Raw genomic sequence first — 12,624 nt, 5'->3', positions numbered from 1 at the left:
CACTATGATGTCTACAGTGTTTATTAAGGTGGTAGTTTACTCTTATTGACATTTAAAGCTGACAAAGTGAGTCACTATGATGTCTACAGTGTTTATTAAGGTGGTAGTTTACTCTTATTGACATTTATAGCTGACAAAGTGTGTCACTATGATGTCTACAGTGTTTATTAAGGTGGTAGTTTACTCTTATTGACATCTGAAGCGGACAAAGTGAGTCACTATGATGTCTACAATGTTTATTAAGGTGGTAGTTTACTCTTATTGACATTTAAGGCTGACAAAGTGAGTCACTATGATGTCTACAATGTTTATTAAGGTGGTAGTTTACTCTTATTGACATCTGAAGCTGACAAAGTGGGTCACTATGATGTCTACAGTGTTTATTAAGGTGGTAGTTTACTCTTATTGACATTTATAGCAGACAAAGTGAGTCACTATGATGTCTACAGTGTTTATTAAGGTGGTAGTTTACTCTTATTGACATTTATAGCTGACAAAGTGAGTCACTATGATGTCTACAATGTTTATTAAGGTGGTAGTTTACTCTTATTGACATTTAAGGCTGACAAAGTGAGTCACTATGATGTCTACAGTGTTTATTAAGGTGGTAGTTTACTCTTATTGACATTTATAGCAGACAAAGTGAGTCACTATGATGTCTACAATGTTTATTAAGGTGGTAGTTTACTCTTATTGACATTTAAGGCTGACAAAGTGAGTCACTATGATGTCTACAGTGTTTATTAAGGTGGTAGTTTACTCTTATTGACATCTGAAGCTGACAAAGTGAGTCACTATGATGTCTACAGTGTTTATTAAGGTGGTAGTTTACTCTTATTGACATCTGAAGCTGACAAAGTGAGTCATTATGATGTCTACAATGTTTATTAAGGTGGTAGTTTACTCTTATTGACATTTAAGCTGACAAAGTGAGTCACTATGATGTCTACAATGTTTATTAAGGTGGTAATTTACTCTTATTGACAATTAAAGCTCACAAAGTGAGTCACTATGATGTCTACAATGTTTATTAAGGTGGTAGTTTACTCTTATTGACATTTAAAGCTGACAAAGCGAGTCACTATGATGTCTACAATGTTTATTAAGGTGGTAGTTTACTCTTATTGACATTTAAAGCTGACAAAGTGAGTCACTATGATGTCTACAGTGTTTATTAAGGTGGTAGTTTACTCTTATTGACATTTATAGCTGACAAAGTGAGTCACTATGATGTCTGCAGTGTTTATTAAGGTGGTAGTTTACTCTTATTGACATTTAAAGCTGACAAAGTGAGTCACTATGATGTCTACAATGTTTATTAAGGTGGTAGTTTACTCTTATTGACATCTGAAGCTGACAAAGTGAGTCACTATGATGTCTACAGTGTTTATTAAGGTGGTAGTTTACTCTTATTGACATTTAAAGCTGACAAAGTGAGTCACTATGATGTCTACAATGTTTATTAAGGTGGTAGTTTACTCTTATTGACATTTAAAGCTGAGAAAGTGAGTCACTATGATGTCTACAATGTTTATTAAGGTGGTAGTTTACTCTTATTGACATTTAAAGCTGACAAAGTGAGTCACTATGATGTCTACAATGTTTATTAAGGTGGTAGTTTACTCTTATTGACATTTAAAGCTGACAAAGTGAGTCACTATTATGTCTACAATGTTTATTAAGGTGGTAGTTTACTCTTATTGACATTTAAAGCTGACAAAGCGAGTCACTATGATGTCTACAGTGTTTATTAAGGTGGTAGTTTACTCTTATTGACATCTGAAGCTGACAAAGTGAGTCACTATGATGTCTACAATGTTTATTAAGGTGGTAGTTTACTCTTATTGACATTTAAAGCTGACAAAGTGAATCACTATAATGTCTACAATGTTTATTAAGGTGGTAGTTTACTCTTATTGACATTTAAAGCTGACAAAGTGGGTCACTATGATGTCTACAATGTTTATCAAGGTGGTAGTTTACTCTTATTGACATTTAAAGCTGACAAAGGGAGTCACTATGATGTCTACAATGTTTATTAAGGTGGTAGTTTACTCTTATTGACATCTGAAGCTGACAAAGCGTGTCACTATGATTTCTACATTGTTTATTTAGCTGTTAGTTTTCTCTTATTGACATTTTAAGCTGACAAAGCGTGTCACTATGATTTCTACAATGTTTATTAAGGTGGTAGTTTACTCTTATTGACATTTAAAGCTGAGAAAGTGAGTCACTATGATGTCTACAGTGTTTATTAAGGTGGTAGTTTACTCTTATTGACATTTAAAGCTGACAAAGTGAGTCACTATGATGTCTACAGTGTTTATTAAGGTGGTAGTTTACTCTTATTGACATCTGAAGCTGACAAAGTGGGTCATTATGATGTCTACAGTGTTTATTAAGGTGGTAGTTTACTCTTATTGACATTTAAAGCTAACAAAGTGAGTCACTATGATGTCTACAATGTTTATTAAGGTGGTAGTTTACTCTTATTGACATTTAAAGCTGACAAAGTGAGTCACTATGATGTCTACAATGTTTATTAAGGTGGTAGTTTACTCTTATTGACATTTAAAGCTGACAAAGCGAGTCACTATGATGTCTACAATGTTTATTAAGGTGGTAGTTTACTCTTATTGACATTTAAAGCTGAGAAAGTGAGTCACTATGATGTCTACAGTGTTTATTAAGGTGGTAGTTTACTCTTATTGACATTTAAAGCTGACAAAGTGAGTCACTATGATGTCTACAATGTTTATTAAGGTGGTAGTTTACTCTTATTGACATTTAAAGCTAACAAAGTGAGTCACTATGATGTCTACAATGTTTATTAAGGTGGTAGTTTACTCTTATTGACATTTAAAGCTGACAAAGTGAGTCATTATGATGTCTACATTGTTTATTTAGCTGTTAGTTTTCTCTTATTGACATTTAAAGCTGACAAAGTGAGTCACTATGATGTCTACAATGTTTATTAAGGTGGTAGTTTACTCTTATTGACATTTAAAGCTGACAAAGTGAGTCACTATGATGTCTACAGTGTTTATTAAGGTGGTAGTTTACTCTTATTGACATTTAAAGCTGACAAAGTGAGTCACTATGATGTCTACAGTGTTTATTAAGGTGGTAGTTTACTCTTATTGACATCTGAAGCTGACAAAGTGGGTCACTATGATGTCTACAGTGTTTTTTAAGGTGGTAGTTTACTCTTATTGACATTTAAAGCTGACAAAGCGGGTCACTATGATGTCTACAATGTTTATTAAGGTAGTAGTTTACTCTTATTGACATCTGAAGCTGACAAAGTGGGTCACTATGATGTCTACAATGTTTATTAAGGTGGTAGTTTACTCTTATTGACATTTAAAGCTGAGAAAGTGGGTCACTATGATGTCTACAGTGTTAATTAAGATGGTAGTTTACTCTTATTGACATTTAAAGCTGACAAAGTGAGTCACTATGATGTCTACAGTGTTTATTAAGGTGGTAGTTTACTCTTATTGACATCTGAAGCTGACAAAGTGGGTCACTATGATGTCTACAGTGTTTTTTAAGGTGGTAGTTTACTCTTATTGACATTTAAAGCTGACAAAGCGGGTCACTATGATGTCTACAATGTTTATTAAGGTAGTAGTTTACTCTTATTGACATCTGAAGCTGACAAAGTGGGTCACTATGATGTCTACAATGTTTATTAAGGTGGTAGTTTACTCTTATTGACATTTAAAGCTGACAAAGTGGGTCATTATGATGTCTACAATGTTTATTAAGGTGGTAGTTTACTCTTATTGACATTTAAAGCTGACAAAGTGGGTCATTATGATGTCTACAGTGTTTATTAAGGTGGTAGTTTACTCTTATTGACATTTAAAGCTGACAAAGTGAGTCACTATGATGTCTACAGTGTTTATTAAGGTGGTAGTTTACTCTTATTGACATTTAAAGCTGACAAAGTGAGTCACTATGATGTCTACAATGTTTATTAAGGTGGTAGTTTACTCTTATTGACATCTGAAGCTGACAAAGTGAGTCACTATGATGTCTACATTGTTTATTAAGGTGGTAGTTTACTCTTATTGACATTTAAAGCTGACAAAGTGAGTCACTATGATGTCTACAGTGTTTATTTAGCTGTTAGTTTTCTCTTATTGACATCTGAAGCTGACAAAGCGAGTCACTATGATGTCTACAATGTTTATTAAGGTGGTAGTTTACTCTTATTGACATCTAAAGCTGACAAAGCGAGTCACTATGATGTCTACAATGTTTATTAAGGTGGTAGTTGACTCTCACAGACAAAATGCGGTAACTTGGTGTACTCTTACGCTGTTTGGCGGTGCTGGTGGTGCCGGCAGGTGAGCTGTGGGCAGGTAAGCATCTCTTGCAGAAGGAGTGCAAGCAGGGCAGCAGTTTGGGCTCTCTGCTGCTGAAGCTGAGCTTACACACGGGACACACGTCCATCAGAGCCGCCATCATCATCATCATCCTCACTCCGCCCTGACCTCCTCCACCTTCATCCTCGTTTCCATCGCGCTTACTCTCCGCTTCGTTCTCCACGATGATCACCACATCGTCTGACTCCATCTTCTCTCCGACATCCATGATTTACCTCCAGGAAAGCCCTCAGAGAAACATCGCGGCGGATTCACATCGGTGAGCACAGCTGCTGTGCCGCAGTCTACACACACCCCTGGATGAATCTGCTCGGCGCAGGAGATATCAGCAGCACACGCGCTCCGCGGCTCATTCGCTCGATAGCAGTTATCAGTAATTAGGTGTAGACATGTTAAACACAACTGTGTTGTTACCAGACGCATAGAAAGATGACGACCAGATGCTACAATTGTGACGTCCCATGACCTCCATTGTGACGTGTAGCCACGGCTGCCGGGAGAGGACAAATGGGTTGCGAAAATAAAAACGCGTTGATTTACGGTTAGTGTTGGGCAAATCAGTCTGTGTGGTAAGTAACTTCCAAAAAAGTCATAAATCACTGATTACGTCTTTAAATTTGTATTTAAATAATTTATTTTTCCGAAAGTAATTACTCAGCGGATAATTCAATTATTGTCTCAATACTACCTTGTACTTTTAATTCTTTAAATTCGAGTTTAATAGACGAACTACCGGTTTGGAAACATTCAGGATGCGCGCGCAGCGAGGTTGCAGAAACAAACCGCGAGCGCTAGCATTTACAGCGAGGGAATGACATCCCTGAGAGTTTGTTGTTGTATTAGAGATAAGTTATATTGATTACATTGATTACATATATATATATATATATATATATATATATATATATATATATATATATATATATATATATATATATGTAACGAAATAAATATATACCATGTTAATAGTTCAGTATTAAATCCTGCTTTAATGGGAGTGCAGTTCCTGCTAGTTCACCGGTGGCGCTATTGCACACAGAGTCTGTGTATAGACTGCAGCAGAGTTAGGGAGAACTGCTGTGGGTGAGTCGGGTTTGTGTTAGCTCCACACTAAAATATAAAAATATCATTTAAATGATCGATTGGATGCAGTTTTAAAAGTCTAGCACACTTTATATACATTTATTGATCGACAGAGTGGGTTTTCTTGTCATATTTGTTTGATTTTGATACTTTTAATCTCATCTTGATATTTTCCCCCATGTGCTTATACAGCAAGTGCTAATGGAGTTATATGTGTTTTAGATGTGGATGCTAAGTTAAACCGTGTTGATCTCACTGTTACTGCTCTGTGTGCAGGTAATTTTCTATTATATTTTGTGTTAAGGTATTAAATGTGTTTATTCAGTGATATTAGTTACGCATTTTCTGTATTTTTATATTTCTGTCTTTGTTTTATATAATAATAATATAAGCTTTCAATATAGACTGCAGCAGAGTTAGGGAGAACTGCTGTGGATGTGGATGCTAAGTTAAACCGTGTTGATCTCACTGTTACTGCTCTGTGTGCAGGGCAAAATAAAATCCTCCTCATCCGAGTCCAGTGTGTGTGTATTGCTGAAGGGTGAATGAAGTGGGTTCGGGAGTGAAGTATAAAGGTCACATTGGTGCCGTGACTCAGGACTTCAATCAAGGTGGTCGAAGATCATCCAAACATCGAACCGGTGGGCCAGTCTTCATCCTTCACTGCACAAGCCCAGCAGCTAAGCTTTTATTAGTTAATCCAAGACTTTATATCAAGGACTTTAAACAACAAACGGAAAAAAAAAGCACTGATAGATGGACTTTCTGACAAGTTTACACCTAAAAGTGGTTTGGTATTATTGAAACTTTATAGCACATCAATTTTATGATTTTTTTACTTTCTTTTTCACACTGAATGCACTAATTAATTGCTTATGGAGCACGCAAAGTTGACTAAATCCCATTATGTGGGCACTCCTGTTGGTATTGGTCGAGGAAGAGGTTTATTAGCAACACCAATTCCCTTCCCAGACATTAGCCCTAGCCCTACTATGTGTGGAGTAAACAATAATGTTGGGTTAGAAGCGAATGTAATTCATTGTCAGGATTCTAATGTGGACCCTGTTTATGTGAATTATACTAGTTCTGACAGTGCCCAGCCAATTAACACCTCAACTCCAGTCTCTGCCAATGACATGATGAGTCAGATGGGTAATATAGTACAGCTAGTAGGTCAACAGTTAGCGGATAGCATACTTACACACTTGAATTTGCACAGTCAAACAGAAGGGGCATCAAGGCATACTCAAACTGATCATGGTAGTAAATACACACCTGAGCAAAAGTCCATGTTAAATGCATCACAGATCCAAGTAGTACGGCAAAGGGAAATTAGAGACCCTCCGATTTTCAGAGGCGACAAAACAGACACTGTTACAATCGAGGAGTGGGTGGAGCTCATGAAAAACTTTATAAGGAAGGGAGTTTTGCCTATTGATGAACAGGGGGAGGAAATTTTGATACATTTGAGGGGCAAAGCCAAAGATGTTGTTAAAGTGGGAATGCTGTCAAGCAGTTTGGATATCAAATCAAATCCTGATGCAGTTTACACTCTATTACGAAAGCATTTCAGTTGCCAACAGTATTCTCCTATTCCATTACAAGATTTCTACACTACACTCCCAGAACCTCAGGAGGATCCCTTTGATTACTGGCTGCGTTTAAACCGTGCTGCAGATATCACAGCTGAGTGTCTAAAACAACAAGGAAAGGTGCTAGACAATCAATTAATCGAAGTCACACGCATGTTTATTCGGAATTGTCCAAATTCAGAGCTTGCACTGACATTTCGCTCAAAAACCATCGACAAATGGACAGCTCATGAAGTGCATGAGATTCTGAATGAGTATCATTTGGAAAAAAACCTCAGAGCTTCTGGAAAAGCACATGGGCTTTCTCAATGTGAGAAGAAATTTTCTGTGAATGAGATGCATGTTAGTCCTAGCTCTTGCACAGTAAAAGTTGAACAGGATTCACTTCAGTCTAAACCATCTGAAAACATGGCTCTAGAAAAGGTGATTGATATGCTGGAAAGAGTACTGATGAATAATAGTAGCAATGCACTGGCTACTAAGCAGAATTGGAAAAGAAGCAACATGCCCAGAATTCCGGGTTTGAATGATTCACCATGCCTAGTGTGCAAAGACCCCTCACATTCTGCTTTTACTCACTGTAGAGATAACAGACTGTGCTTTCTGTGCTTCTCATCTGGCCATGCCAGAAACAAGTGTCCAAAGGAAAGGAGAAATTCTACCTCAGTTAATCAGCAGGCAAACTAAATGATCTACGTGTGAGGGAGGATCACGTAGATCTTAAGAGTGAATCTCCCATAACTGATTTTGATGATGTAATGGATTATGAGTCTTTATGCCAAATGATCAGTGAAACATCTCCACTTAAAACTGTTATATTTCAGGGGGTGCAGAAAGTTCCAAGAGCTGATAGTTTGTTTCACACGTCTGTTTCAGTTGAAAAAGATCTCATCCTTAAATCTTTAATCGATAGCGGATCAATGGCGTGTACTATTAGCGAGTCCACTGAAAAAAAGCTACTGGAAAGCAACCCAACAATTACCAGTCAGTCAGCACAAGACATTGTTATAGTTGGTTGTGGTGGTCACCATATTACCCCTACCGCAGTTTATGATCTCAAAGCTACAGTGTACGGCTGCCCCATGTTAATTCCTGCTATGGTTGTGCCTGGACAAACTGAAGAGATGATTTTGGGCACAAATGTCATAAAGGAACTTCTGATGCATTTGAGAGAAACTAATGGCTACTGGAGGCTCATGTCTAAGTCAAATGACAATGAGAGTGATGAATGCTCTATGTTTCTATCTCTTCTCTCTAATACGGAAAGATGGAGAGGAGAATCCATACCAAACAAAGTTGGTACTGTAAAGTTACTCAGGAGTGTTGTTTTAGAGCCACAGACTGAACATCTGGTTTGGGGTAAGCTGCCGCAGTCTACTGTCTTGTCAGTTGGCAGTACTGTTGTTGTAGAGCCGACAATGTTCAGATCAAGACCGAGAAACATACTGGTTGGGAGGATCATAACACCACTATGGGGAGATGGTTCTATCCCCTTAAAAGTCATCAACCCCACTAATCGCAGAATTGTGTTAAAGAGAAATGCAAAAATAGCTGATGTGTCACCTTGTATTGCCGTTCAAGACTTACAACTGCCAAGACAGATTCACTCAAACTTGCAGTGTACTGAAAAACCCTTACCGGTTAGGTCAGAGGATGAGATGAAGCAGGTCTTGGGTGACTTGAATCTTGGGGACCTTGATTTGGAGTCATGTGAAGTGTCAGCTCGCTGGAAAGACAATTTGTTGAGCATTATTGAGAAGTATGAGTCTGTTTTCTCTAGAGACAAAATGGATTGTGGAGAGGCAATAGGATTTGTCCATCGAATTAACCTCACTGATGAAAAGCCTTTTCGTTTTCCATACAGGCGTGTACCACCAAGCCAGTATGCCAAACTGAGAACAGCATTAAACGAAATGGAGGAAAAAGGAATAATTCGCAAGTCGCATAGCGACTATGCGTCCCCACTCGTACTCGTTTGGAAAAAAAACGGCGATCTCAGGATCTGCACTGACTTTAGGTGGTTAAATGCGAGGACTGTTAGAGATGCCTACCCGTTACCTCATCAGTCTGATGTGTTGGCTGCTTTGGGTGGAAACTCATTCTTCTCAACAATGGATCTCACCTCGGGGTATTATAATGTTCCACTGGAAGAAGGACACAAAAAGTACACTGCTTTCTCTTCCCCATTTGGACTTCACGAGTATAATAGGCTTCCTCAGGGTCTCTCTAATAGCCCTGCCACTTTTATGAGAATGATGATGTCAGTCTTTGGAGATGAGAATTTCAGCAGTGTTCTCTGTTACCTTGATGATTTGATGGTGTTTGCCCCTTCCGAGTCTGTGGCCCTTCAACGTCTTGAAATGGTTCTCTCACGGTTGTCCCATCACAATCTGAAACTGGCTCCAAAGAAATGTTGTTTTCTGAGACGCTCTGTTAAATTCCTTGGACACATCATTAGTGAGGAAGGAATTAAGACTGACCCAGGGAAAGTCGAGGCAATAAACATGATTCAAGCTTCTGATTTAATGGAACCTGATGGAAAAACACCCTGTCAAAAAAAAATCAGATCCTTTCTCGGAATGGTGTTATATTATCAACATTTCATTGAAGGATGTTCGGCAAAAGCTAAGCCTCTATTCAAGTTGACATCAGGCACAGTCAAACAGACTCCTGTAATGAAAGGACGCAGACCAAAAAAGAAAGTTACTTACCTCAAACTTTCCCCAGCCGACTGGACAGCAGAATGTGAAGAGGCTTTACAGACTCTGAAAGTAGACTTGACAAAAAATGTGACACTGGCTCACCCAGATTTTGACCAACCTTTTATCTTGGCTGTCGATGCATCTTTTGATGGTGTTGGAGCTGTGTTGTCGCAAGTTTTGCCAGGTGAGGATATTGCCAGACCCATAGCCTTCGCTAGCCGAACTTTATCTCGCTCGCAAATGAACTATCCAGCCCACAGATTGGAGTTCTTTGCTTTAAAGTGGGCAATCACCGAGAAATTTAGCCACTGGTTGAGAGGAAGACACTTTACGGCATGGACTGACAATAATCCTCTAACATATATTTTAACTAAACCACGACTTGATGCATGTGAGCAAAGGTGGGTGGCAAAACTTGCTTCTTACAGCTTTGATCTAAAGTATGTCCCAGGAACAAAAAATGTTGTTGCGGATGCTCTGAGCCGTGAGCCATTTGTTGAGTCTTGCATAGGACACCGCCTCATTACTGAACCATACTTATCTCTCTTGAAGGATGTCAGTGGTGTTGTTGATAATTCAGTCCAAGATGCTTTCAAGTGCGTAAATAACCATCAATCAGTAAAGAAAGTTGGTGAAAATTCATGTGACTCTACCAGTGATGAATCCTTGCATTCAGGATCTTTTGGAAGTCAGGAAGTTTCTGCTGTACTAGCAGCACATTCGACTGGTGGTTTGAGTGAAGTGATGGGGGCAGTCCCTCCTCTCTTTCAACCACAACAGGATAGTCCTCCTTTGCTACACAGTACCATCATTAGTGAGCAGAGGCAGGATACCACTTTGCATCGGATTCTCTATTATATTGAGCGACGTCGAAAACCATCTAAGAAAGAACAAGCAAAGGAGACTAAAAGTGTTAGACAACTGCTAAAACATCATGACAAACTGGCTATTTGTAATGGAGTGCTTTATAAGGTGAAAAGAGATCCAAAACTGAACAAGAAATTGTACCTTGTTGTTGTACCTGCTTCATTGAAGGCTCAAGTTCTTCATGGAATCCATGATGCAGCAGGACATCAAGGGCGTAGTAGATCTCTATCACTGGCAAGACAACGGTTCTTTTGGATCGGCATGAAAAAAGATATTGATGATTATGTGAAGACCTGTCATCGATGTGTAGTTGGTAAAACCTCAGAACCCAATGCTTGTGCTCCATTGGAAAGTATCCGAACATCTGAACCCTTGGAACTAGTCTGCATTGACTTCTGGTCGGCAGAGCTCAGAGATGGGAAATGCGTGGATGTGCTAATAGTGACTGATCATTTTACAAAAATGGCTCATGCATTCCCATGTCAGAATCAGTCGGCCAAGCAAGTTGCAAAGAGGCTCTGGAATGACTTCTTTCTGGTTTATGGATTCCCCAAAAGAATTCACTCTGACCAAGGGGCTAATTTCGAGAGTAAACTAATCAAGGAACTATTGACCATGGCAGGTGTAGACAAGTCACACACTACACCATACCACCCCATGGGTAATGGCATTGCAGAAAGGTTCAATAGAACACTTGGAAGTATGATCAGGACGTTGCCTCCTAAAACAAAGTCAAAATGGCCACAAATGCTACAGCAACTTACCTTCTGTTATAACTGCACAGAACATGAGACAACGGGTTTTGCGCCATTCTTTCTCATGTTTGGCAGAGTTCCTCGTCTCCCAATTGATGTTTTATTTCAGAATGTGCTTCTTAATGAGGATGTTGTGGATTACAAGGACTTTGTATCCACACTGAGAAGAGACTTGCGAGAAGCAGCTCGTATAGCTCAGATGCACACTCTGAAAGAAACGGACAGACATGGCAGACTTTACAACAGGAAGGTGAAGGGTTGCCCATTAGCTGTTGGGGATAGAGTGTTGGTTGCAAACAGAGGTGAAAAAGGAAGAAGAAAAGTTGCTGACAAATGGGAGTCATCTCCATATGAAGTCATAACGGTGTATCCTAATATCAATGTTTACAGGATTCGGGAAGTCAACTCTGACAAAGTGAGGGTAGTTCATAGAAATCTGCTGTTACCTGTGAACTTTCTTCCAGTTGATGAACCCCAAGAACAGGATGAACAAGAGGATGACAGGAATGATGAAATTGTTGCCTGTGGAGAGGAATCTGATATTGATGGCAGAACGGCAAACTGGATATTGAGTAATCCAGAGGATTTTGTTGAGGACGTTGATCAATCAATGGATGCAAACTTAACCAATGTGTCGGACTGTTCTCTAGATATGTTGGACTCTGCAAGCCTTGATGCTGGGAATTTGAATGAAAATGATGTTGAAGAGATAAGTACTGTTGAAAGGAGTGATGCAACTGTGACAGGTGATGTTGACTTACCTGAAGAAGAAGGTCAAAATCTCTCTAATTTGACCGAAAGAGAGCAGTTCACAAAGGCCACTGAGGAACTTGTGGTGTGCACTCAACCTAAGTGCTTGGACTCAGCAGTAGCTCAAACCAGAGTTGGTAGAATCATTAAGCCTCCTAAAAGACTAATTTGTGAAATGAATGAACAACACATGGACAGTTCTGACTCTACTGTGAGTTCTTTTGTTTATTTAGTTAAAAGCTTTTTCACATAGAATTGATACAAAATTTTTTTTTTGAAAGGAACAAAGGAGAAACGGATTGAAACAGATTTATAGATCTAGCAAGGAGTTAGTATATGATGAAATATTTGAGGTGTAACAGGCATCTCTTTAGTCTGCTATAAGATTGGGGTTAGGCGCCTCCCTTATCTTATTGTACTCCTCATAGGAGAATATATTGATTGACAGAATCATACTCCATATGTTTTTTTCCCCTTCTTC

General features: G+C 38.8%; 2 protein-coding genes across 5 annotated transcripts in view; both read right to left on the bottom strand.

The window, feature by feature from the left end:
• The window catches only part of trim24 (tripartite motif containing 24), a 63,171-nt gene extending 58,304 nt beyond the window's left edge, over nucleotides 1-4,867 (bottom strand). For 2 of the 3 annotated variants that reach the window (XR_012401510.1, XM_073945935.1), the window contains exon 1: nucleotides 4,326-4,867. Coding sequence is in view for 2 of the 3 variants with exons in the window: in XM_073945935.1 (XP_073802036.1) it covers nucleotides 4,326-4,602 (277 nt within the window). In the remaining variant the exon portion in view is untranslated. 3 annotated transcript variants of the gene reach the window in all.
• Nucleotides 1-12,624, bottom strand: part of rab3ip (RAB3A interacting protein (rabin3)) — an 847,807-nt gene that overhangs the window by 421,329 nt on the left and 413,854 nt on the right. The gene's annotated exons all lie outside the window — the stretch shown is intronic.

This window comes from Danio rerio, chromosome 4 (genome assembly GCF_049306965.1).
Source record: "Danio rerio strain Tuebingen ecotype United States chromosome 4, GRCz12tu, whole genome shotgun sequence".
Classification (NCBI taxonomy): Eukaryota; Metazoa; Chordata; class Actinopteri; order Cypriniformes; family Danionidae; genus Danio; species Danio rerio.
This window is presented reverse-complemented; position numbering and strand designations above follow the sequence as displayed.